The sequence below is a fragment of the Rhea americana genome, unplaced genomic scaffold (assembly GCF_003343005.1).
Source record: "Rhea americana isolate MKP2758 unplaced genomic scaffold, rheAme1 scaffold_81, whole genome shotgun sequence".
In the NCBI taxonomy this organism is placed as follows: Eukaryota; Metazoa; Chordata; class Aves; order Rheiformes; family Rheidae; genus Rhea; species Rhea americana.
The window spans coordinates 2,352,979-2,380,352 of record NW_028186990.1 but is presented as its reverse complement, the minus strand read 5'-3'; the positions used below and the strand labels follow the sequence as shown (position 1 = coordinate 2,380,352).

Below are 27,374 nucleotides of genomic sequence, written 5' to 3'. Positions count from 1 at the left end.
CCCCCCCCGCCCCGCTCCGCGCGGCGCGGGAGGCGGCTGCGCCAATCAGCGCGCGAGCAGGCGCTGCAGCGCGTGCGCAGAGCGTGCTGCGGCTGAGCGCGGCACTCCGCCGTGTCCCCGGCGGTCCTGCTCGCCGCGGGTGAGAGCGCTTCACCTGGCGGTGGCAGTGGCAGCGCTCTGACTCACTCGTCCCGGAAGCGAGACTGGCATTGCTGCKCGCATCGCAGTTCTAGAGGGCTTTTCCTGGTAAACGTCTTCCTCGCACATGACCGAACATGGTATTTTAATAAAGATGTTATTTTCACTCTGTGAGGGTCTGTAACCAACACTATGTACTGTTTTCCCAATTTTAATTAAACTAAAAATGTAATGGTCTGGAAGAAGAGCTCAAACTGCTCAAGGGAAAGTGTTTATAAAATGTGAAAGCAACTTATGCATTAAGTTTACGTTAATGTGTTACGGTTTGCGTTAATGCATTAATGCTTTACACTGCTTGGGTGTTTCACATGACTATAATATAATCTCCATTACTTTATTGATACAACAGTCTTCAGGAGGACACAAGTCTGGGTTAAGGTGGCCTAGAGGAAATAGTCTATAGTGTTTGGCTTGAGGGTACACACTGTGGTACTGCTTCCAAGTCTTGCACAGCTGAAGGTTACCATTGTCTATTAGTGTATTTCTACTATCCAGTTATATTTCAAAATAGTGCTTGTCTGAGGGTTTTTGTGAGTCAGTACTCTTACTCCTTTATGTTTGTGTTAGAAATGGAGTGAACTGGGAGTGCACTTCCAACATGGGTGCAGGTGTGTGTCAGGGCGTTGATCAGATTCCTACAAAGCACATGCCAAAAAGAGCATACTGAGCAGCAGGAGTAAAGCAAGAGGAAGCTGCGGCTATGCATTTTTTTTGTTTTCAGCAATTTTATGGGAGGTAGCGGAATACCTTTGATGTAGTCTTGTGTATGAAGGAATATCAGGTGGTTAACAGCATCAGGAAAACAACCAGGATGGGTTAAATAGAGTGTCTTATTCAGCTATGGAAGAGTTGAGAAGATGAACAACCAAGGAAGCAGTTATCATTATCCATATTTAAAGGCATGTATTTCATCAGAGAACTTGCATTTTGTTGTTTGTATAGCTCTAACTAACTTTATCTTTTCAATTTGGAGAAGTGTTCCAGGGCGTGCAATGAAAGCTAGATTTTACTTCYTAGTATTTGGGGAATGACATGGCTGTGTACTGAAGGGGGCAGTCTTTTCCCATTTCCTCCCTCAGGCCTTCTGATTACTTCATTTTAGGTGATGGTAGATCAGGAAYTGAACTACATTAACGTGCTTATTTGTTTAAATATGTAGTTTGTAGGCATCAGGAGGGTAATTGTGTTCTGCAGTGTAAAAGATAGCAGCCTCGGGTCTCGCCGCAGCTTTATTTCAATTGGAACAGATTGGTTGACAAGTTGTAAGTGAAGCTGTGTACCTGAAATTGCCTACGCATGCCTTGTCTGCCCAAAGATGATAGCATAGGCAAATTAGCTGGACCTCAGTGCTCTGTGGATGCTGAGAAAACATGAATAACAAATGAGACTTTGTAAACAKTTTAGGTGATTATGAGAACACTTGAAGTTAGTATGACAGAAATATTCTGTATGTAAACCTCTTAAAGGTAGATTAGAGGCACTCGGTTTGTATTCTTCTGGGCCTTCTTTTTTTGAATTATAGTGATTGCTTGAGGGCCAGACAAGCAGGACAAAATTTAAAACGAAAAAGCTCAATTAGAGATGCACATGAGCACTGTGTGTATACCCTCCCCCCCCTTAATTATAGCATGAGAATTATGCTGGGCACACTGATGCTAACAAGATCAATATGACCAATAATGCAAGTCAACATCTTTCTGCTTTGAATCTAGGGTAACATTATGGCTAAAAAGCTGACTGCCACTATCARCAAGTGCTGGTCTGGCTGCTGTTCTGGGCTGTGTAAAGGCTCAGTGAATTACTGACTGCCTAATAAAAGTGCTTCCTGTTTTCCATGTAACAGAGAACATCACCAGTTTAGTGTGGTAGGGAGAAACGAAGAGGACCTGTGCCATCACTGGTAAATCTCCAGTAGGCTGAATGGATGCCTTTAGGGCCCGCATTGCCTTTGTAGCTTACTTAACTGGTTTAGATGTGGTCCACCATGCCAAGACTGATACCGGGGTGAACACACCTGAAGCAGTGCATTCTGCATCTTTGTTATGGCAAAAGATGCTGCTCATCGTTGAGTCATCTTCTTGGCTGGTGCTGGCACTCTGTGGAGATGTTTTGAAGCTTAACAATGTTGACTCCAGGTGCCATCGACAGACTCCTGGCTCTTCATCTGGCTTTGTTGCTCTATTCATCTGACTCTGTGAACAGGCATGGTATTGTGCACGGTTTAGACTCTTTGTATTTGCTGGCTTTTTTTGATTGTTGATGTTTTTGATTGTTTGATTTTTTGATTGTTGACTCTTGGTTTGAATGGTTTTGTGTTGAAAGAAGATAGTCTGCAGTTTTTTCTTTTTCTTTTGAATGTGTACTCCTAGGCTGGTAGTCTTCAGAGTGCTATGGCTTCAACAGTATCCATGTTTGCTGGAACAAGGAAGTACAAAGATGACCCATAAAGCTGTATTTCATGGTCAAATGCACATCCAATGAAACTAGCAATGATGTTACTGAAACGAATGTTAGTATTATCTTTCCCAGCCCTAAATGCTACCTTCTCCTTCATAGACCCTACCCAACAAAATAGATGTTATAGAGACCCTCTGACACAGTATACTCCTGACGTGTTTGCCTCACTGATTAGCTGTATGGCAGCACATGTTTCAGCTAGGCTAAGGCCTTACAGACCTTTGCCTTGTAGATTCTCTCATTTGCTATATTTGTGCAAACCACTGCAAGCAGTTATTTTGGATAGTCAGTGAGAGTCAGTTGACATTCATTTTAAGGTTCTCAGATGCATGCCTTTAGACAGCCCTGTATGTGCTAAGTTTGTGCATGAGGTGTTGCTTGACAAGCAAGGAGAGAGAGAGAGAGAGAGAGCACCTGCTTACCTCTCCAGAAGTCTTGTTCATTTTGTTGTTCATCCTGGGTCTTAGATGCAGCCCTGCCCTGCCTGCAGCTTTTCTTGTTTTGTGTCAAAGTAGCATGTAGAGGCAGTGATTTCAGGCAACTGGGGGGCAGCAAAGATAAGTTCAATCCAGAATGTACTGCACAAGTTGCAGTCCTGGTGCTATGCATGTATTCTGAAGCAAGCTTTACCCTAATATATAGGCTTTCTGTCAGGCTGGAAAATCAGGTTTTATGAACTCCAGGAATAAATTTGCTTTCTGAGCTCAGCAGTCAGCTAAAAGAGATATGTTGGAACCATAAACTTCTCTTGAGACTAGCAGAAGTTTGGCTTCTTCACACACATTTCTTGGCCTATCAAAAAGTGCTTTACATATCAAAAGTGCTTTACATGGCATCATTTGATTACAATGCCATGTATGCATTCAGGTAGAGCTGGAATCTGAATGGGATGTGTGGTACTATTTGGGGTGGCTGTATGGTGTTGCACAATTTTATGTACTTTTTTTTTCCTTGAGGAAGGTCTCACCACTGTAGATAGCTTCAATAAAGTTCTGTGTTGTAGATGTCCCCAAACTTTTAATTATAAAACTATATGCCTTCCTTATCAAGTCAACTCAAGTAAGAACTTGTGTAATGTTACAGTGTTTTTGCAGAGGGCCATAAGGGCAGTTGTGCAGACACACAAGGACATCTCCAGCTCTGCTTCATTTATTGACTTGCAGCTCTCTTTGCTCTGATGTTCTGCATGCAATGGCAATTCAGCCACTTTATCTCCAAATACCTTTTTGCTGTGCAAAGTCATCTTATAGTATTAGCCTTCGCAGCAGCAGCTGCGACATGGAAAAAAGCGAAACTTAGCCACAAGTTCATAGCTGATAGGGCTCTGACACAGTGGTTGAAACCCACAGTATTTTGTAAAGATATCTATTCTGTCTGAGAATTCTTTGCTCGGATTCAGTGAGGAAGTGATAAAAAAAATGAAGATGTCCTTTAAATATTTCTGCTCGTCTACTTTCTTCAAGTCACATTATTCACTAGTGATTTAGGCTGGTGGGATATAAAGGTTTCCCGGTGAAAAAAGTCCCTAAAGAAGTGTATATATAATAGCAAAGCAAAGATACTTTCTGAAATGTCATCTCTTTTCACCTTCCAGGCTGCTTTGTGTGCACTTGTTATTCTTGAAGGTAAGAAACTTTATTTAATTCTTATTAATATTCTAACAGCAACATGCTTTTATTCTAAATTGAAAATCTGGTCTGGTGTGGATCTGTTCTTGGTGATTTATGCTGCTGAGTTTATTAGTTGCAAGATCACGGCAATATTCATGTGTATTTTATGGTGAAACAGAATTATGTTCCCAAGGTGTTTTAGCTTGCTGCATTTAAGCAGCAGATTTCACTGGAAAAGGAAAGACCTCGGCTAATGAGATTATGTCAGTATATCTGGAATAGGAACAAAAGCCAAGCTATTAAAAATAGAATAATAACAAATTAATTACACCTACAGCTTCCTCTTAAAGATTTATTGTTTTAAGGAGTACTGTGAGACACTGTAGCAAGATAATACTAATAAAAAATAGAATTTGACAGGGTTGGCATATTATTAGATATTATTAATTGAATGAGTAGTGAGTTGTTTCTTATTATTAAAGAATAAAAATGGCTTGAATCATTAGCTGCCAGTAATATTCTTCAACCTGAATCAGATTATGCCACTAGTAGCATTATTTCATCAAAAAAACTCTTACATGAGTTTAAAGATCAACTTAATGAAGCCTAAAGTTAAGCCAAAGTTGCTAAGAAGAAAGAACAGCACAAATCCATTTGGACATCAACTATGGCACTTGGAAAGACAGAGTTTAGTGATCAAGCTTTCACTCTCAAATCCCAGACCCAGTGCTACATTGACAAAACACGTCACCTCCAGTGTCTCAATCTTTATGGCTGTAACGATGCTGGACTATTTGGTAATGACTATTTGGTAATGACTTTGTTTTGTATGTTTTGTATTTTCAGCTCACAGTGATGTGACAACAATAGACAAAAGAGTGTGTGACTCTGTTATTTTTGATCTTGACTATCCCCAGTTGGGCCAGCTTTCTCGGATCACCTGGTACAAGGGAAATATATCCTTAAAGCACTGGACATGTGGCGATACAGTGTCCAGCCAAAGGATTCATGTCTATCCGAATGGGGCATTAAGGATTTACAATGTAGTGAAAGAGGATGCGGGGTGGTACACAGTGATGGTGTGCAACAGCTCTGAGCATCTCCTTTACCAAAAAATATTTCAGCTACGTGTACACGGTAGGTGTAAATTCTCACTTGAAAGTTCATGTCTTAGTGTATTAAGCTGCCTGGATCAGGCCCTTGTTCGTGTTATTATGCATATATCATGTATTCATGGTTGGCAGCTTCTGTCTTTGTTGTGTTTTTGAGTTTATGTGATCACCACAATGAGAAACACTTGCATGTTATATTTTTGATTAAACATTTGTTGTATTCACAATAGGCATCTGTACTTGTGCCACAACTTTAAAAGCAAGATGCTACAATTAGACTTCTAAACCCAACCATTTAAGCTCCAAAAAGTGCTGAGCTCTTACAGAGCTTCCTCATTTGGTTATTGGGTGCTCATTGTAAACACTTTGTTTTAAATCTTAGTTTTGCTGTCTTTTTATCCAGTGTTTGAAATTACTAGCTACAAAAATTAGATCTTTATTTTGAAATCCATGTCAACATAGCTAGGTCAACCCAGTCCAGCAGGGTCTACTGAAAACTGCAGGGACTTGTGCCTTCACTTAGTCTGACCTACGGTGGGGTAATGCAGTGATCTAGGAATCTAATAGGTGCTGATTATGTCTCTCTCCCCTATTGCAAGCTTCCTCATCGTTGAGATGTTTCATGTCCTCAGGGATACTATGGCATGGAAGACTAGTCAGGGTTATGCTCTATTTTGTCTTCCAACTTTCCTTAGTCTCCACATCACTCTCTACTCATGGCTGCAGGGCTGCTAGAGGGACCCCAAAAACCCAGAACAAATAAACAAGAAAATCCTTACTCTATCTTCCCAATAACTGCCTGTCTTCCCTGTCCCCTTCCACTCTAATCCCTGCATTTCGGCCAGTAGTGGAGGTGAATGAGAATGAGAAAGTTGCCTCCTTATGTTACTCCCTTGATATTGCCAGTGAAGCGCCCTGGCTGCCTTGCATTCCTGACAGCCCTGGGTGTCAAAGGCATTTTTGTTTCCTGTGCTTGAGATGTGAACTTGCCATCTCTGTTTTAAGCCAGAACAACACAAAAACATGTAATAGAAAATGGATTCTGATGAAGTAGCTGTTTGTGGTGACTCTTTTTTTTTTTTTTTTTTTTTTTTTTTTTTTTTTTTTTTTTTTTTTTTTTTTTTTTTTTTTTTTTTTGGTCTGTATTTTAGTTAATGTCCTTCCTCTGTTTCCTGGAGGTAGGAACCAGAGAAGAAATTATTCCCTTATTTGTCCTTTGGATGGACAGACAAAACAGACAAATGCAAGATGTTGTAGGCTGCTTGAGACATGTCCTATCTTATTTTGCTTTAGCTAGACAACCAAGCCATGTTGTCATCCATTGGACAATTTACCGAGCAATGCAAAAAGGAATGTTATGTGCTTTCTGAAGAAAAGCCTGGCTCTAGAAACTTCAGATTTTTTTTTTCTTTCTGCTGGCTTTAGTCATATACTGATTGATTTGAGAGTATTTGGGTGAAAGAATTAAGTACAGATAAGCTAAATCTTTGCCCAGAAGCAATTAGCTGTTAAAAGCAAGCAGTCATTTGTACAGGAATTATTTTCATTCAGATCTTGAGACTACAGTATTTTTTTAACTCATAGATGTGCCAGATTCAACTTAGCATGATAAAAGAACATTYCTTGTTTCTGCTTACTTCTGACATACCAGCTGTAGTAAATGTCACAATCCAATTTTGCGGAGAAAATGTTAAGCTCAGTATTTGGGTTTTGGGCAGTGCCAGAGACAATATTCTAGACGTGTTCCTAGGAATTAATAGCTATAATTAATGCTGATTAATAATATACTCCTGATATGTCTTGTGACCTCTCAGCAGGATTTTCCCTTCCTAAATCAAATCYAAGTAAACTGCCTCCTCAGCATGACAAGGAAATGGACCTTCTCATTGTTCTTAGGGAACTGTCCAGGGACTTAATTCATTGTCTGCCTTTCTCTTAAAAGCAAGCTCTGGCAGCAAGTAGGTTCCCACTAGGTATCTTATAAGCCTCTGTGGAAATTATTCCAAAGTGGTAAGAGATTTCAAATACCAAACATATTCAAACATATCTATTCATATGCACACATCCTCTCTCACCAGAGCACCTTGTCAGAAGACGTGTTGGTGACTGCTTCACTTTTGATCTGAACTGCCTGCAGCCAGACAGGTACATCCATATCACCTGGAAGAAAGATGAGCAGCGAGTGGCCAAGATAAACGGGCAGGAAGTAAATGTCTCTGCAAGCTACCGTAGTAGAGCCCGTGCATTCCCGAACGGCAGCCTGACTTTGTGCCCCACACAATGGAGGGACAAGGGCAAGTATGTGGCGGAAATATTTGATCAGGATGGTGTGCATTTGCATCATGAAATCATTAACTTGGAACTGAACAGTAAGTCTAAGCATGCTGTGCATATATGTGATAGCGTTTCTTCAGTAGGTGCTTGTGTACTATTTGCATGCTCATTTTGTATTTGGATGACAAAACAAAAAGGGGTTCTTTTCCAAATGGTGTATTTTGTACAGAATAAAATAGCCAGAAAAATGTTCCCACATTTCTACCCTTCCTCTCTCTGAGCGTAGCTGTGTTACAGGATATGACTCCAGAAGTTTTGCTGGGGCGGGTACAGGACAAGGAAATGCACCCATTTGTATAGCAAATCCTGAAACCAATGTTTAGATGGTGTAAGCTACTCTGGCAGGTTTCCTTGTCCAGGGCCAGTATTCAGAAGGTATCCTGGCTTATAGATCCCAACAAGATGAGGAGTTAAGACTGGTCCATTTCACCCTGGACCAGCCTGTGCTCATGGTCTCCTAGCCAGCATGGAGAAAAATAGAACTATAGGAAATCCCAGTAAAACTCGGAGTCAGGAGAGGGTCCAGCCAGTGCTCAGACTCCTGTGGTTTGCCTAGCTCAACTTGCAGAGAAAACTCAGGTGCTTTACAACAAGAGCCATGGCTTCAACCCACTCTTGTCACTGCTATGTCATGTAATAGCTTGTACAGGTGGGAGAGGGTCTCTAATACGTGCAGGTTTGTGTCTGCAATAGCTGCTTGAGGTGTTCATGTGCCTGAAAGTGGGTCTTGCTGTTGCTAAATGAGTCTTTTAGAAGTTCATTTTTGGGAAGCCCTGCTGCATTTCAAGCCTGCTCCAAAGTGCAGTGGTCTGCAAAAAGACTTGTTTCTTGGATGAAACGTAAAGCCAAACTGAACAGAGAAGTGTAAGCAGATCCATGTTGAGTTTTGTGAAGGAGTGCTCTAACTCCAAACTTGCATGTGTCCCTCTTCACGTTCCCTTTGTTCTTTTCAGCCCATGCAATATAATTCTTCATTTTTCTGCCCTCACCTCTTGTCGGAGGGGAGAGGGTAGGATTGTCTGAGAGTGTAGGTAGGACACAATTTCAAGCTGGCATGTGGCAGCTTACTCTCTGCAGCAGAGCTAGCTCCTGTGCACTAATGACACTTTATCCATGCAGACCCAGACCTCAGTGGCAGCTAAGCACTGCCTGCTTCCCCATCAGGTTCTGCAGCTCACCCTAACCTCTGTGCTGCTGCAACAACATCTTAGAGATGGATATTTTATCACCAATTCAGGTATGTCCATGTGAGCTGCAGTTAAAGTAGAGACTTACAGACTAGAGATACAAAGTGTGAAGGGGCTCACTCAGTTTACAGAGGCCTTGTGCAGACAGCACCGGTGAATGTTTTAAGGCTGAGTAGAGTCCCATTAACCTATAGTTACCCACCTTTGGGCCCACCTTACTGTAGTGAAGAAGCAGCTGTGTAAGCACATGGAATGGAAGTTGTATTAAAATGGAAAAAAATATTATCTCATTACAAGYCAACACATTAAAGCAGTCTTAAAACAAATATCTCTCTATATTGATTTCAGGTTGACATTTCAAATAGCTGTAAAAAACAAAGAACATATCTAATTCATAAGAAACACAAGGAATATTTCTTCCTGTGGTTACTCTATCTGAAATGTAAAATACACCAATAATGAGCAGATATGTTTTCTTTCCTCAGAAATGGAAACATTTAAAGAAGCCACAGAATTTATTGGTGGATCCATGTTCTTGAATCTAACAGAGATGAAGTTGAGACACTTCCAGGTAGTCTGGAAAAAAGAAAACACAGAAGTCGCTAGGACAAGTAATTTTAATTTTTGGTACCATGAGGACTATGTTAACAGGTCTGAGATTGTGTCTAATTACAGTCTCAGACTAGACAGGATTCAGAAAAGTGACCAGGGCGTTTATTCTATAGAAGTGAATGACAGAGATGGGAGAATGGTACATCAAAGCACCATTCTTGTGAAAGTTGGTGAGTATCACTTAGAAATGCTGGCTCTCAGTTAAGTAAAATATTTTGGTCCAGATTCAATACACAAACCCAGATGGATTATGTATGAGACTGCCCCAAATAGATTAGCAATTAGCTAATTAACGGATGGATGAACCAAAGACTAGCTGGGGTAGCCATGCTGAGTAGCACTGGGATTTCTTTTGTCAGTATGACTGCTCTAGCCAAAGACCTGAGCTGGAAGAAGGAATCATTTCATTCTAGTTTATGTTACTCCAGTATGTTTTGAGAATATTATAAGCTGTGAAAGAAAAAGGACTTGTTTTTTAGACAGTAAATGCTGTCTTTGTTCATATGATTGCTGGTTTAGATTCATGTTTCCTGCTTGCCTCTTCTTCATTTAATGCCAACAGAATGTGTGTCCACAGGATGACACAGCTTTRCATAGTGGCATCTCAGCTCCTAAATAAGATGGCAGGGGCTAGCACTGCTTCTCAGTGCTGCACACTCTTCCCTAGTATCCAAGGCTTGGTGGCAGCTGTAATCAGAAGTATTCACAAGGATTTAGTTTTATGGAGATGATACCTCGACCCTTTTTCCCTTGCCTCAGGTATTTACCTCTGTGCATTGGCATCATTGCTTCCTTTGCTTTACAAAGACTAGGGCGCACTGTGTGCTGTAAGTGGGGTTGCTTTGGTTTTGTGTTATTTACGCTCTGAGCCACTACTGATGTACTCTTTAGATTCTTCTGTGATGCAGAGACACAGCTAGAATGATATAGAGATTCACAAGTGTAACTGAGGTGTGTTGCAATCCTAAAATGGCTAGTGTGTGAATATAGCTTACTACCTGTTCTTTTAACTACATGTAATAGATTTCTCAGGTGGTGATGAGAGACAAAAAGTACACAATGGAGAGCCAGGCTGTTAGCTGTGGTCTGTCCCAGTGCTGTGGATTACAGACTCCCATCTATGCCTTGTAAAAAAAAGCCCATTTAGTTGCAAATCCTAAAGAAAATAAATAAGGTAACCATTAGTTTTAGAAGTCAGCTTTCTGGCAATACTGCACTTGTAGGACACAAGTAAAACAGTAAAGATCAATAAAGTTAAAATAATACAAAAGATGAAGGTAAAGTAAGTGTTTTTTTTTCACAAATGAATTTTCATTACAGAGCAAAAGGAGACATCCAGAAGAAATTATGTTCAATTACTGTTCTATATTCTCATAATATCACAAGTAGTTGTAATTATTATTATCTTGGTTGTGCTGATGTGGCATTTTAAGAACTACAAAGACAGGCCAGGTAAGAAATCCTCTTAAATACTTACAGGAACCCTATTTAAATTTAAACCATTCATGTGTAGATCGCATTCTCTGCATTTCAGGGAGTGTCTAACTGTGCAATTTCTACTTTAAGTTATGTTAAGATTAGTGGGCTGTAGCTTTTCAGTGCTCTCAGATTCACATGTCTCTGAGTCCGACTGTCTGAGGCTTCCCCACACTGCTGKGAGGATTTTCAGCCCTGTTGAAGGTGACTCCTGCTGAGGTCCCACATGAGAAGTATCTGAGCTGGCTCTGGGTATCTGCAGGGTGGACTTGTGGCAAGGCCTTGGGAGGTCCCAGCAGCTGCCGTGCCCCTATTGTTTGCGTAGTCTGCTAAGTGATGGCTTTGTAGTTTGGAGGTGGGATATATGCCAGCAGAATATGAAACTGAAGTTTGTTCTTTCAAACTCAAACTGGGGCAGGGCAGGGGTGAGAATGTCAGGTCCCTGGAGCAATGAAAGGGAGGAACGAAAAGGTCTGTGTGGACCAGATGCAAGCTGGAGACATTCACCTTCTCTGACAGGAAACTGTTATTGCCTGGAGTTGCACTGTGGCTCAGAGGCAGAGGTGGACCAGCACGTGGGCAGGTAGTGGAGACAAAAGGTAGTTTGTCTCATATCCTAAGAAGAAGTGGATAGTGAGTTGAAAGGCTTAAAGGCCAAGCAGAGGAGAAGAATCAGGGTAGGAATGGTCAGAGAAAAAAAGACATTCTTGGGGGTGTGTGAACGAACCGAAAAATACAGGGAGATCAGTGGGTAAAATATTCTTCATGGTGCAGAGTGGTGAGAGACACTTAAGCCCAAGCCATTATCCTCAGTTAGGTGCTCCTCAGTGTTACATTTCTCTAGTAAGGGATGAGCTACAGGGAATTGAGCTTTATGCTGAGTATGAATTTCTCTACCTCTTCCTGCAAATGTTTCATGTGTATTTATCTGTTTTTTACTTTATTTTCATTAAGTTTGGGTAAAAGTACCCGGAATACCAAGCTTTCAGCATGTGAGTTCAAGCTTAACAGATGAGAGAGGTAATCCTGAGAAACCTGAAGAAATGGATAAAAACAGTCCTTGTTCACGTAAGTATCCTTCCCTCAGTCACTAATAGGGGCAGGGAGCTAAGAACGTGATGGGATTTGTCTGAGTTCAGTTTAGTGAGGCCTGATTGTCTTATTTAAACTGAATATTGTAATTGAGGGAACGTTTTCTAGCACAAAAGTATCTGAAATTTTAAAGATCCAAAGTCAGCACTCAGAGCTGCTGACAGCATTTATACTTGGGTGATCACATGCACACTGGACTAAGACTACTTAGATAATGAGTCCTTTCTGCAGCTTCAGATCTTTCCTACCCTAAACTAGATCTTACTACTTGGTAGAAGTTTCCAGCCTAGCTGAGAGCTGGGCTTTTGCAAAATGTTTGGCGCACAGAGCTCATCCAGCCACAGGAGACCCCATTCCCAGAACCCAGGGAGAAAATGGTGTCAGATCCTGCCGTCATGTCTAAGGTGGCTGTGTAAGGAGCTGAATGGTTTTTCACATGGAGAGAAGCGATTCCTGCAATTGAGAGCTGAGCATTGCAACACTACAGGTGTCACACATGACCTGAGGTGGTTCAGTGAAGTGATTTATCTTCTTCAGCTTCGTTACTGCCATGCTTCCTGGTGACAGGAAGTGATGGAGGTAGAGGGTAAAGTCATGTTCTGCTTTGAAAGGCATGGCTGAGACTTAGGTTTCAATTTACATTTTCCTRAATTTTCATGTAAATACAATCTGAAACAGTTTCAGAAACTTGCCTTCATCTGGGAACATAAACACTTCTGTTTGCTTTCTGCTTTAAACAAGACAGTTCCTTGTGGAGAATATCACTCAGCCTAGATCCCCAGAATTACTTGTGGAGGAATCTATAGCCAGTCCCTGCCTTAATGAAAGTGCCCAGACCAGTTATTCTCCCAGAAGTGCTATGTTCATCAGCCAGCGCCTGAGGGTAACGTAGAACTTCAGTGAACTACAATTTGGAGAACAAATTGTAATGATGTTTAGGTGAAAATGCTCTGTCTATATTGGAGTGTTTCACAAAGCCATTTCCTCTGCCTGTCTGGACTCTGAACCTTGAGCTACTGTTATTTATTTATTTATCTACTGTGAAAATGTCTAATCCTGCCCTAGAAGTAGCTTAAGAAGACTGTCTAAAGCAAGGCTGTCAGAAGGCAGCCTGAGGGCATCAGTTTGAACTCCTTTGCTGGTATCTGTGCTCTGCATTTATTTTTCTAATTAAATGTTTTTTTTTCTCCTTGCAGAAAACGATGAAAACTCTAGTGTGCAGGGACCAGATGCTACAAACTCTACTGAACAAAGAAGTGAAGGTTTGCTGAGCAGCAACAAAGAAGCTAACGCAGCAAGAACTGAAAGCTCCTACACTGAGCAGGCTGCATATTTTCTTGTGTCCACAGTTCAAGGTAATCAGAAGCAAAAGCAAATAACCAAAGAGAAAGCTAAACTAGAGTAAAATATCAAATAGGGTGGAAGATGATCCTTAACAGAATTCCCACTGAATTGTACTACAGATTGTAACCAACCTTCAAGCTGTGGGGTTGTGGGGAGGGAAGTGCTACTGCCTATGCAGAGCTGCTGTGCTCAGTGCCTGGCCTGTGCTTAAGAAGCGTGTTTGGTCAGTGCTCCCCCATGCTGTAGTCAAGCACTGCACTGCCAGTGGAGCCACAGCCCAGGCCCTCCTCTGCCTCTCAGGGTATAAAGCTGGAGCTGAAGCCATCTGAAAGATATGTCTGTCAAGATCGCTGGCAGATGCCRAAACAGGCAGGAATGAGCTGCTGGYCAGAGTCCTGCTCCCACCAGCTAAGTGCAGTAGAAAGGGAAAGGGTGAGGAAAAGCCCCGTTCCTGTGTTGCCTCCTCAGAGCTAAGTGGGATGTATCACGTTCCAGCAAATCATTGCCAAGAAGAAATTCCTGAGATGATACCTGTGACATTACAAAAAACAGAAACACGAAATTCAGCCATGCAGGGCTAGGAGAGAAAACAAGCCTTGGGAAGATAGTAAGGCCCTAGTGCCCCTTTCTGCAAGGGGCTGGTCAGTTTGTATCTGAGGATACCCCCATGCATCCCTTGTGGTTCCGGCAGCATTGTCCCCTGGGGGCCATGGAGAGGCCTGAACTAAGATACTGTGAGCAAAGCCAACCAAGTGCAGGGGTTGTTCCCATCAGCCCACGTCAGTGGTGGGAGCGGAGGGACATCCTGTGGTTGCAGAGTCTGTGAGCAGGCCAAGCTGAGGAGGCTGCRTGCTGCACCTCAACCTTGCTGTAACCACAGGCACCTGCTCTTGCTTTGTGCGAACAAGAGGCAGGAAGGAGCTGCTGATATAAATAGAGGCAGTACTGTGAGCCTTCAATCCCATCTGTGCTGTTCTGCAGGGCTCTGCTTGCCCAAGGGTCTGTCATCTCCACCGTTTCTATATATCTGTTGAAGTTCTGGCCACAGGTGAAGTGGTCCTATGGGCACATGAAGCTGCAAGAGAGCATGCAGCATGAGTGATAGCTCAGAGTGGCCCCAGTGTCTCTGCTGGCAGTCAGTCAGCTGCCTCTAGCTTACCAGCTTCTTCGGTGTGGAGCTGATGCGGCCCCTCTCCTTCCCTGCTTCTCTCTTTCTGGAGGGTGAGAGGTGGAGGGAGGTCCTTTTCAACAGCCTCTTCGACCACGTGGTGCTAGCCTTTGCTGACTTCTGCCCCTGTCTGTGTCGACAGCATGTCTGCACCATAGTTTTTGGGCAGTCAGTGGTGTTAAGGAAACTACTACTCAGCAGACTCTTTTCCTTCCAGCTGGAGAAAGACTCGAATTGTCACACCTCAATGGTATAAAAGCTAGAAAGCCTCCTGCTTCAGTTCGTGAAGAGTGTGTTGCCCCACACTTCGAGAACATGCCTCCAGGATCTGATGACTGCGTTCTTCCAGAATTTGACCACCTCCCTCCCCCAGCGTTTGATGGCTGCCTTTCTGCAGAATTTGATCACTGCAGTCCTCCAGGATCTGAGGATTTGAAGGAAGATGACTATGTTACTATGCATAATATAGTCTTTGTCGCTCCAGGAGCTAGAAAGGCACAGGAATGGAGTGAAGACAAGCTCACTCAGTATGCTTCTATCAAGTAGAATGCAAGGGGACTCCCAGAGCATGAGTCTGGAGAGTCCTTCTCCCCTTCTTCCCATTAGATTTGCCAGGAAAGATATTTGCAGCATTGGACTGAAATTGGACTTTCTCTGTCAGCTGATTTTGAACCAACCTTGAAATTCTACTGTTAGTTTCTCATTCGGGTAAATCTGATTCTTCATTTGCTTTACACTGCTAGTGCCCATCTCTTCCCTGTGTTTTGCTGAAGGTATTCCAGGATGACCCATTAGGAGCCCTTAGAAAGCAAATAGGGGAGTTAACCCTTAGTTGGGCTTCTCTTGTTTGCTTCCACTAGAAGGTCTCATTATAGGAAAGAGAAGGCCTAGATCAGGGCCCTGACCTCTGTCCTTGTCTCCTGCAGTGTGAAAGATGCACCTGAGTGAATTGGTAGATTTAAGCATAAATTTCCCTCTGCTGTTTGCTTAGAAGAATGAGTCACTTAGGCAGAAGTCAGCTGAAACTATATTATGAGAAAGGAACTGCACTGAAGAACATGCAGCAGGTTTTACTTAGGAAATTGTTATATTAGAAGAAAAAAAGGAAAAGTAAAGGAAAGAAACCAGAGCATTGCTAGCAAATGGCTTTAGTTGTATGTGTAATTGCCTTTAATGAACAGCCTTGGTAATTAGATGCATTTTCTGCAATGCCTGTATCAAACTTAGTTATCTTAAATGGTGTGTAATTGTTTTCATATATTGCTTTTATCTTATGGATTGCTTCTTTTAGGTTTGATGAACTAACTTTTTTTACAGAATGTTGAATAAAAGTTTTTTTTATTATTACTGAGAAAGTATTCCTGAATATCTCCATTAACTGGGATTGTTTATATAATCTATTTCACTGTTTAAGTATACCTAAATAAATGTTCAGATTAAATCTATTATCTTGTATTCTAAGCATGCTGTAAACCAGAGACAAATCACTGGTGTCTCTTTAGGGCAAATAGATGACCGTGATTATGATCCCACTTTCTGACTTCCCTTGGGCAAACAGATGACCGTGATCACGATCCCACTTTCTGACTTCCCTTCTTCAAGAGGAAAAAAAACAAAACAAATCCCTTTTTGAGATTGGGTCATTCTTGCTTTGCTGTAGAGAGTCTACCCAGTCTGTCCATATCCTTCTTAACATGTGATGCTCAAAACCGAACACAGTATTGTTAAATTTAAAAGCTCTCTGACTCCATCAGAGTAATAACCTCTTTTTCTTTACAGCTCTTGCTCCTCTTACTATGTCCAGAAAGCAAATGTACAATTTTTGAAGGGGATCACCTGCTAGCTCACATTCAGGCTTAACACAGCAAAATATTTTGCCTGAGGGTAAAATTCAGATCTATCCACCATTCTATAGTGTGAAGTTATTAGTCTTCATGGTGTAAGACCATTAAATTCCTAATGGGCATTGCGTATAAAAAATGAATTAAAAGGATGATTCTGCTGTTGATTTGCCAGAATTCCGCAAGTGTAGGATTAGATTCACTGAGAAATACAATGGATGACATTTCTGGAGATATCCAGTCTTGCTGTAGTTAAGCTCTTTGATGAAAAATTAAGACCTCATTAAAACAAAGTGTCTGAAAACTGTGAGAAAGCTTAGATGGATTTAAGAACTGCCACTATAAGCATGACATCAGAGATGTAATGGGAAAGGGGTTTCCAAAATGGATAGTGAGCTTTTAAAGTTTCTTCCTGTTTACAAGGAAAAAACTGAGGAAATATTGCAAATTCTCTCATTACTTTATAATAGTTTCAATTTACAAAGTGTTTAGCAGTGGGAACTTAGAATGTCTGCTACACTAACTTGATCACTTTTAATTGCAAAAGAAAGCCGACTAGCATCTACCGTTCAGTTAGGAGGTACTAGTACAAATGATACAGGTTTTCAGCATCTGGGAATGAAGGAGGAAGTGACTGTAGATTTTATTTGTAGAAATTCTTCAACTTTCCACACGTGCCATTCCTCTCTTCCTCTACATATCTATCTGTAACAGCAAAATTTGCTATATTCTGGTCTGTGAAAGATTTCTTTACATTGTAAGTCAGGAGGTGTGATTTGCAATTTGTGATAGTTGAAAGAGTATTATGTAACTATTCTTTTTCCTGTTTATTTGAAATAATAGTATAGTTTTCAAGGCACTTTGTGTTTATTATCTTCCTGTAGCTGTTAGTGGAATCCAGCTGCCCCATAGAGGGGAGGCTGCTGCAGCTCCATGCCCCTATGTCCAAATGGTAGCGAGGCTGAGCATATGTTCCCAATTGGCATGCACACACAGAATGGGTACAATATACATACAGCCGGCCACGCAGATCAGCACACACAGAAAACACACTTATGCAAACACAAACACCACTGGTGGTCTCATCCTGCTCCCTCTCTGACTTATCAGGATGAAGATCTGTTCGTGGGAATAAAAACATACATACATACAACGTGGGTCTCTCCAGTAGTTAAGCTTAGACACTCAGTTCATTCAGTAGTCCGATCTAGGGATCCTTGGTCTCCCTAGCTGCTGGTACCATGTGAATCCCCAAGGCCTACAGCCCCATTCCAGTTGCTTGTACCAACCTATACACTTGCACGCCCTTCACACACACACAGACATGGTGGATCCCTTAGTAACCGGCCTAAGACACTCAGGAAGACAAGACAGACTGCAGTGATCATATGCAGGGCATGGCTAGACAAGCATCATGGACAGATAAATGTACTGACGAGCCACCTGCTTACACGACTGGCCTATTTATCCTCTTATCCCTCTCTTTTCTCATGTTTTTTTCCTCTTTGAATGTGACCAACCAGTAAGCTCCCCCCAATGGAAAAAGGCTCAGAGGAGATGGGCAAGGGTGAGGTGCTCAGGAATAATGTGGGAAGTGACTCATTAACCACAGCTGTTGCACGGAGAGATGACTTTATCTGAACACCAAGGGGACCGGAGGGTAACCTTTGTTTTAGATAAGCAGTTTTATCTGTTGAGTTGATCAACTGGTGTAAATGTTTCTCCCTCAGATAGCCAGACCAACATGGGGGAGAAATGTATCTGTGGCTCAGCCTAACACAGAGTACACCTGAACAATTAACAAAAGAATTTCAGAGAGAGCAATGGGCTCTCTTGAGGCAGCTTCAACACACATATTCCTTCCCAGCAACTGGGGTCGCCCAGTGTCATGACAGTGAACACACTATAGAGACCAGTAATGGGGATCATACTGGTATTGTAATTGGGTTGTATATTGCAAATGCTGTATTTTGCTAACTGTATATACACTTCTATTGTGATTTCAGTATATTGCTGTATCACTCTGCTAACTGAAAAATCCCATGTAACATTAAATACCTCCAAAGTAAACTTTTATATTAAACATTACACTCTGCATATGTGGAATATCTAAAAGAACCTGGTCAGAGAGTAACGAGCTCTGACACCAAACCGCCTTGATTCCTTCTTTTTCTCCCACTTTTGATTCCTCCCCGTAACACACCAAAGTTAAGTCTTGTACAATTACAAAATGCTCTTCTCTGCATCCCCTAAAAAGTTTCATATCCCCGTAAGCAGTAACCACCCTCAGACTCATCACGATGGGTTTCACATGTAGGCATAGGGCTAATAGATTGCCAGTGAGAGCCCTGGGAGAAGCCAAGACAGGCAGTAATCAAGTTGCCCCACCTGCCATTGGTCCACTGTGCTCCTTGGTGTGTGTGGAGATGCGCTTTTTATCACGTAACTAACAGTAACATTTCCTTCTAATGTAAAGATCTCTTCGTATCACTTTAGAGTAGATCAGGATCAATTAGTAGAACTGCAGTTGGGACAGTAGACAAAATAAATGCCTTTGTGCTATGGCCTCAACTCCCCCTGACAGGTATGATCAATACAAGCTGTACAAGGGCTTGATATGTGAGACCCTTAAAAAGCACGTGTAGGTGAAGTTAACCATTGAAATCCATATATGTAAGTTAAATGAAGTTAAACATTTGAGCTAGGGCTTTCATTAAGTTGCACCATCTTAATCCTCCTCCTTTCCTCATTGCAGTAGCCTGCAGAGTCCCAGAAAGCCACTGGCTATCATTTCATGTTGTGCCGAGTTGTAACTCTCAACTAATTGTATGTGCTAGCCTCATATTCCTGCAGTGGGATCCCAGGAAATAACTATTTCCAAAAATGGAACTAAGCCTTGCTGTTCCCAAAGATGCCATAGGATCAGGAACAGTCCTCAGCTGAAAGTGGAAAAAAACATACAGAAATTTGTTTCTACGGTTTCCTTGCAGTGGACTTGTAGCAGCAGCCAAAGATCAGCACAAATGCGTTTTTCTTCTCAGGAATGTAAGCAGCATCTCCTGGAGAAGTGAATGAATTTGTTGGCAGGTCTTGGCCCTGGCAGAAGGGAAGAAGGGCCTGGTTAGGGTGGTATGGAGGACAGGCAGCACCTGGGTGGTTGGGAGAAATTACTCTCAGTCACACCCCTCTGGGAAACTACAGCAGCAGATGCCAAGTCCCACTTAATGGTATCCTCAGACCAGCCTGGTTTCAGGAAAGTAAAAGTGATTCGGGAAGAGTGTGAGGAAAGAATGGCGAGGTTTCGGGCTAAGAGCAACCTGGTGGGAAAGTGAGTGAATCTGTGAAAACTAGCGTGTGCCTTTTGCTGTTGAGGGATGAGAGACTGATTGGAGAAGTGTTTCAGCAGAATGACGAAAGTGGCATTTATCCAAATGCCATTTAGCTCAGTGATCATGGTTTGTGCTAAAACTGGGATAACAGAAGCCTTCTTAGGGATTTGAGCTTGGGCAGAGCTAAAGTAGAAAAACTGCTTTTATTCTGTTTCTGGGCTGCATTGTCATTCTCCAGCTCCATGCAGCTCTTCAGTAGGAAATGGAATCTGAGCAAGAATGTCATCAGAACAGGAAAACTATAAACACACAGGTTGGGTCCTGGTTTTGGGTATTTTTCGTGTCCTCACTGTGTTGCAGACAAGAATCTCTCTCTGGATACACAAGTATGGATTTGTGCACTGTCAGTGTTACCTGTGTGCAGTCTGCTTGATTTCTGCCAAAGAGGCAGTACTCCCCTCCCCCAAAACCTCAATACCCACCTGCTTCGCCATCCGTGTCCCTTAAGAGCTCCCCAAGCACATTCATCCCCCACAACCTCTGCCCACCAGCACTTGTTTTCCCACAGGGCTAGGGGTCCCTGCTGCCGGTCTCCTAGAACGTGCAGTTGACGGACTCATCTTTGGGGACAGGTTGTGAGAGTCATCCAACAAAATGCACAGGCCTGCACTTTGGAAAAGTCACCCACAGGTCTCCTCTCTCTCCTGTGATTAGAGCATGTTCAAAGCGCAATTCACCTTATGTCAAAGTAAACGCAGGCACGGACATTTTGGAGGTGCAATTAATGTTCTCTCTTTCTCTGAATTACAGAAGGAGCACAGGGGATTAGCTCTGATACAGTCAATTGAATCAATCAGAGAAACTGATGTCTTTCATTTATAAAGCTAAAATTGACTGTCTGAGTGCTCCAAGCTCCTACTTGGACTTTTTAGTCTTTTAAGGATACTCTCATTCTGTGGGATAATACATTCAACAGCAAAGAAAATACACCAGAAACAGTTCAGCAAAAAATGTAAAACTTTCCTAAAGGTCTCACGTTCCTTCTTCTCCCCAAGTATTCCTGCCCTTCTTCATTGCACGCACAAACATCAGTCCTAAAACTTGGCGGAAGTTGCATTTGCAGTTAGGCTGTAAAGGATAGCAGTATCACTGCATCAACCTACCCCTGAGCGCTGCTAATGCTGTCGTGCTTTTGGTGGGGCCTATTTATCTGCTCGGCCACTGCTCACTCACTGCCCCGCACATGCAGCCCGCAGCTTCCAGAACTTTCTRGCAACTTCCAGGGGCGCCTACCGCTAACGGCGCCTCTGAGCTGTTTCCCGATTGGCTGGTGAGAGATTGTTGCCTCCTTTCTGACTGGCTGGTTCTCAATAGTGGTTGGGGCTTCTGAGACTCCCGAAGCCGCTCTGGCAGGGAGGATCAGCTTGGGGCGGGGGCGGAAAGGGCCTGAAAGCAGCATGTTGTGCAATGACCGGCTGAGGAGCTGGTGCTGTGGTGATGGCTGCTTGTGCTGGTCTCAATCTTAAGTGGCCAGGACCCAGATGGGGTTTGGTGGAGTGGTGTGGCTGTGTAGGGCTTGGGCTGCAAGGGTGCGCACCCAGGGCTGGGAGCGATGGCACGTGGAAGAGACAAAACCATGGGTGCTTACTAGGGGAGCTCTCTGGGTGTGGGTTGGGAAACAGGCTTGTAGCTAGAGCCTATSCAGAGGTCAGTGATACAGCTGGTAATGCTGGGTCAGTATGTGGTGTGCCCACCAACTGACAGTATCCAGGCAGCCTCCTGCATACGCTACGGAGTCCAGGCTGGCAGCGTTGTAGGCGTGCTCTGCTGCTTGGAGCAGAGAGCAGCAGGCAGGTTTTGCTTTTCTGAAATCCCTTTAGGCTGCATACTGCAATGTTCTCACATTTAAGCAGGACAGTGGAAAAATCTGACACGATTGTCCTCTTTCAGCCTGGATGGATAAGACATGGTTCAAGGAAAGCTGACAGGAACTGCCCCAGAAGGTATCTTGGTGACTTATTATCCACCAGCTCCTGACTGGAGTTTATCTTGGAAGTCTCAGCAAGGAGGTGTGGCTGTCTGGTGAGCAGSTAGGGAAGAATTACCTGCATTCACATGAGCAAGAGGTCTGTGAACCTGTGCTATCACTTCAACAGCACAAAATTAACTGTATTTGTACTTTGTRCTTGCAAATTGGCAGCCATATACTTGAAGGAAATGCAGATATTTATGAGTACTTCTATTTTTTCCATAAAATACAGGGATTTTCCTGTATGTATGTTAATTCCAATTAATAGTTACTGATTGTGGGAAAAACAGTGACAGGAGTACACGTGTAGCTAGAAGAGCTGTAGAAAGCAGTGAAAAAGTGTTCCTCAGGCAGAGCGCTGGGGAAGTATCTGAATGTTGGAACTTGTATGCCAGGGCCTTCAAGTGTTTTGCCACAGTTGCCCTGGAACGCAATGCTGCTGATTTGAAGTTAGCAAAGGTAGCGGCATCCGGAGGAGGAGGCAGAAAATGCTTGTGGGCTCAAAGATCCTGTGAAGGTAGTAGGGCTCTGACTGATTCTCTGGTTACAGCCCAACACCCTCATTCAGGCAGATCACTGGAGGTGCGGGTGAAACTCTCAAGAGCCGAAGTGGATTGACTTACTAAAGCTCACGTGAAGTGGAACTTGCAGCTTGGGAAGAAAATCTATGCCTTTGCTGGAGAGGTGTGATTTCAAGCTTGCAATATATTCCTGTGGAGGAGTGTGTGTGCATGTGTATGTTTCTGCTTGGCTGTCTCTGACTTCCTGTTGGGGGGTTGTGCCTGGGTATCCAGCCAGCTCCTTGGTTGCTGGGACTTCCTGGTCTGTAATTTATGCAGGAGAACATATTTGGCTCTCTTCTGCTGTGGTGCCTCGAAAGATGAGGACAGCTTAATGTTTTCTCACCACCCTCTAGAGATTAACTTCTGGAACAATTAAGAGCAATTTCAGGCAAACAAGATGCATGTGTGCACACTCCTCTTTCCTTCCTAATCCCTCCTTCTCACCTGTATGCTAGTGACAGYGGTAAGGTACATGAGACAGCAGGAGCTTTTTAGTACTGCTGAAGTCTGTGAAATGTATCCTGGCTACCCTTCCTTACTTAGCTTTGGTGCTAAGGATATGGAAGGCTTCTCTTGGTTAAAAATAYCATCTTGACTATTCCTGGTTTGTCTGCTGTAACATGAAATAGGGATTTGAGAATTGGCTCTGATAATGTAGGTATTCTGGTRCTTTTTTGTTTCTCCCTTTTCAGTTTTGTGTTTTCTACTAGGTGCAAATACAACTCAGAACAGGTGGATATGCAGAATATATGTGAATGAAATTTTATCTGAACTACTGATTTTAAATCACATTCTTATTCATAACCCATCTTTATTTTGATGTAATTAAGCAATGCTTAGGAATCACATCTAGATGACTTAGAGCATCTAGAMTTTGATAGAAGCTGGAGGAGTTGTGAAGTCATGCTCTTTGAAAAGTTACTCTTAGTAGTCTATTTCAGAAATTACTTGGACATTACTGCAGTAAATRTTCTAATGTGGGGAGTTGTTTGAGAGCAGTTTAGGGTGGGGTGTGTGCAGGGAGGTGGTGCCTACAAATAAAGGTGATATTTGTCTAGAGAAATATGCATTGCCATGTCTAGATCCAGAAACAAATGGTACTACCTCAGGTTGCCTGCTGTTAAATTATGGTCTTTCCTGTCCACCCTCTTCTGAACAATACCAAACACAGGAGGCTCTATTTTCACAGTAACACAATGGGCAAGTTAAAWAACCACTTAAATTAAGTAGTCCCAATAGGGCTTTTCTGTAAATCTGCTGTTGGAGCCCCTACTTGCAAGCTAACTTCAAGTGTAAGCCCCATTCTCTCAGTGGGGATTTGCCAAGGAAAACAGTATTCCCTGTGCTGAAAAGGAASATCTTTCCTATGTAATGCATAGTTGTTTTTTACCTACAAACAAGCACAGCTGGTAGTGAGCTAACCTCCCTTGCTAAAGGAGTTGTTAACTTGTCTATAAATACAAAGAGATGGCAAGCAAGTGTATATGATCTTGCATATGTTTTCTAAGCAGATACTTGCCTGTACATACCTTTGTTAAACAGTGTGCATTCTTAGCATTGTTGATGACTAGCTTTCTGCTTGGTCAGCTGGTATCTCAGTGTGCCTTTTTGTCACCTGAAAGAAATGTGATAGGCAAATGGTCAAGACAAAAGGGTAGGTGGTAGCTGGCACTGGGACCTATAGTAGCAGAGCTTCTGCCTTCCTCAATGGCAGCCTAAGCCTGTGGCCCACACAGTGTGGGAATAACACAGAGTACATGGCAGAAGTGTTCTTGCTGGATATACTGCAGTTGCACAGGCAACCAGTTCATCTGGAACTCAGTGGTAAGTTAAAGTGCACTAAGTATGATCATTATAACACAGTTTCAGTAGAAGCTTGTGTGTTTACTCAATGATCATGCCTTTGGTTGAAAAATGGATTAGGTGGGACTCTTTCAGAGTTGTTTTGTAGAGGGCTGAAGCGTCAAGAGAAAAGATCTGAGCCTTTTCTGAAGTTTTTCCCAAACTTCCTTTTGTTTAATGTGAACACTCTCTCAAGATAAATGGAAAGCTGTCCTGCTGACCAGGAATGTGAGATCTCTAAATGTATGCWGAGAAGCATGTGTCTGCATAGCCTGACTTCAAAATGCAAAGGTCCTGTGATACTGGGTTATTTCCCTTTTCTACCTGTATATTTACAAGGATTGTTGTCCTCTGTGCTGTAGCTCTCCAGGGGAAACGTGAGTCTCGGAGAGATTTGTGCTCAGGCTTCCTTAAAGGTGCTGCAGAGCTACACCAGAGGAGCACCAGTGGCTCAACCTGTAGTAGGGGTCCCTGTGCTGCAGTGAGAGCTGGCTCGCATGTAAAGCTTAAGTCCTGAGCAGACTGTCCTGAGTAGTTCCTGAGGGCCCTGACTGCAAATCTGCTCTCCTATGTCCTCAGATTCACATTATTGTCACACAGGTCTCTCCATTTTCTGCCCTTATCTTCTGTAGAGGGGAGAAGGTGGTGGTTTTAGGGGTATGATTTCAAGCTGGCATTTTTGCAGTTTATCCTCAGGGATAGGGTTAGCTCCTTTGGTACCATCACACAGAGCTCAGTGCGAGCCAAGTGGTATCCATTGTCCTCATGAATTTTTACAGCTCAAGTAAGCTTTATGTTGCTATAACAGCATCCTGGAGATGGATATCTTAACACTGTTCTGCTAAGTCTGAGTAAGCAGCAGTCACAGTAATAACTGCATTGTAGATGCTATCTCAGGCTAATCATGGTATGGATGGATGGAAAAGCAGTGTTTGTCTGTAGGGGACCTGACCCGCAGGTTCCTTGGAGTGTGAATAGTAACAATGTGTAGCTATAGTGTTCTATTGTAAGGTCAATTCTAAATGCTTGCTGATATAGAATGAAACACAGTATCACTGGAAAGGAAAAGGTATTTATCTTTATTACAGTAGAAGTCTCTTGGTTAAAAAAGTAGTTTTAAAAAAAGTAGTCCCAAGGGTTTGACATAAAATTTCTGTATCTAGAATGGGAAGAATGATCCATCTGGAAAAGGAACATGAAGTAAATTTCTTCGTATTGTCATTTTTCATAGAATTTAAAATATTTCCCATGTTACACTAAGGCACTTTCTCCCTTCTGGAAATACGTATGTTCAAGAAATCACCGAATTCATTAATAGGGATGCATATTTTGATCTAGCAGAAAAGAAATAGGAAGATTTCTCTCAGTAACATATAGAGGTTGTTTAGCCTTCCCATTCTTTGCCCGACAATTTTTGGAATAGCTTAGCTTTAAGCAAGCAAAAAAGCAGTGTGAGTTCGTGGGTAACAGTAAACAGATCTGACCTGGCTGAGCTTCCCCTTTTCTTGGAGACATGTGGCACAGGGTTGTCACTTCTAGGGGTGTGACTTTTTTTTTTTTTTTTTTTTTTTTTTTTTTTTTTTTTTTTTTTTTTTTGATGGCTTAGCTTGGTTTTATTTGTAAGGTAGATGTTACATTTGAGGATTTATTTGAAGGCTTAATCTTCAGATATAAAACCAAAAAAGGACATGATTACTATAGACCAGTGCGATCAGAGGTTGCCTATTGGGTTCTGACTATGTAGGTACTAAATGCCTGTTCTTACCTTTTTATGGCAGACTTCTGACTGGGGAAAAAAAAACATTCACAGCTACAGCAATATGTGCTGCTGTAATGTCTTATAAATTCAGTGGGGAGTTGAGGATTTCTATAGGAATAGTATGTTATTGTTAATGGGAGAGAAAGATGTTACAATACCAGGGCCAACCATTACATGGTACATGTCCTAGGTGTGAGCTGGGCAATGCAAAATGAGGCAAGTAACGTGAATTGGAGTTGTTCAAATAAGTGATTTGTCTTCCTCGACTCCTTTGTTGCACTTGTGTAGTCACATGAAGTGAAGAGAGGTGAAGCTCATCTGTTCCACTTGAAAGGTGTTGGATGAAGGTTAAATTGCAGTTCACAGGGCTTGTGTGCCTCTGAGGGAGCAAAATAATTCCTCATCTGAGAGGAACTTCAGGAACTGAGTTTAATCTGCAAGTAATAAGTTGTCAGGCGCTTTCTGCTCAAGTTGTACATTTGTGAGTTCAGTCTAGGTTTATAGAAATCACTGGCCTTGTCTTTTCCCTCAGCTCTTGTACTGGTACCAGAGATGGTAACTTTAGTAGTCTGAGCAGGGATGGAGGACTGAGCAGAAGTGGAGGAGTCAGGGTCTCACATGAAGGAGATGATTTATACTTGGAAATTTCTGGGGTTCAGAGTTAGGCTGGCATTTAGAGTTAGGCTGGGATTGTTTAAAAATGGGACAGCCATTGTTGGATTTGGAGTGTTATCTAATGTTGTGAGCAGTAAATGTTTCCATAGTACGTGTGACTTGGCTTTAGGCAGCAGGTATTGGTAGGAATGTAAAATGGCAGGTGGGTTGAAAGGCAGCTCTCTGCCTCCTGTGAAGCCCTTGGGGGCTATGGCTGCCACTCAGCGTTACTGAGCTGTCTTTTTGTGAGTCTGTCTGGATGAGGTACTACCCTGATAGCCCTGGACATACTATGTGATGCCTTAAAATTGCATTCTGAAATGCAGCATATTTTTGTGGGAAAGCCTGTAATAGTAGGTGGAGGCTGCAAATGAAAGTAGAAACTGGCCATGTTCAGGTGAAAAAGCTGTAACTGAGCTAGACTGTTTACTAAAGCTGCTTCCTTTGTATTATTGTACTCTGCAGCTGTAGCTGTTCTGTATTTTTCTGCTGTTGAATCTTCCTTTGCAAGCAGCTGGATCAAGGGTCTTTGGATTAATGGCAGGCAACAGAATGTAGCCTGTAGGCCCAGTGTTGCACCAACCTTTACTTAATGTCCATTTAAAAAACTCTTTTTGGGGTATGTTTTGCTTTTCTGCTAGAAGATTGAAAACTCAGTGGGCAGGAGTTGGAAGCTGGAACTCCACTGAGCAAAGGACTGAGTATTTCCTTAACAGGTAGATGAATCCTAATGGAGAAACAGCTTCTGGGTCTTGGAATAAATTGGC

The 27,374-nt window shown here is 42.5% G+C and overlaps 1 protein-coding gene across 1 annotated transcript; it reads left to right on the top strand.

Annotated features, from left to right (window-relative positions):
- The first annotated feature begins 251 nt into the window (after positions 1-251).
- On the top strand, positions 252-15,948 carry LOC146585389 (uncharacterized). The gene is made up of 9 exons (XM_085323034.1): positions 252-278; positions 4,250-4,280; positions 5,112-5,402; positions 7,456-7,746; positions 9,384-9,680; positions 10,831-10,962; positions 11,941-12,054; positions 13,275-13,433; positions 14,808-15,948. The coding sequence occupies exons 1-9, from the start codon at positions 276-278 to the stop codon at positions 15,134-15,136; spliced, it is 1,647 nt and encodes a 548-aa protein (XP_085179160.1). The 5' UTR covers positions 252-275; the 3' UTR covers positions 15,137-15,948.
- The last annotated feature ends 11,426 nt before the right edge of the window (positions 15,949-27,374 follow it).

What these genes read in the sequence shown, in the direction of transcription:
- LOC146585389 (XM_085323034.1), top strand. An exon ending in ATTTCAGCTACGTGTACACG is followed by an intron (nt 5,403 to 7,455) that starts GTAGGTGTAAAT and finishes CTCTCTCACCAG; the next exon opens with AGCACCTTGTCAGAAGACGT. An exon ending in TCTTGTGTCCACAGTTCAAG is followed by an intron (nt 13,434 to 14,807) that starts GTAATCAGAAGC and finishes TTTTCCTTCCAG; the next exon opens with CTGGAGAAAGACTCGAATTG.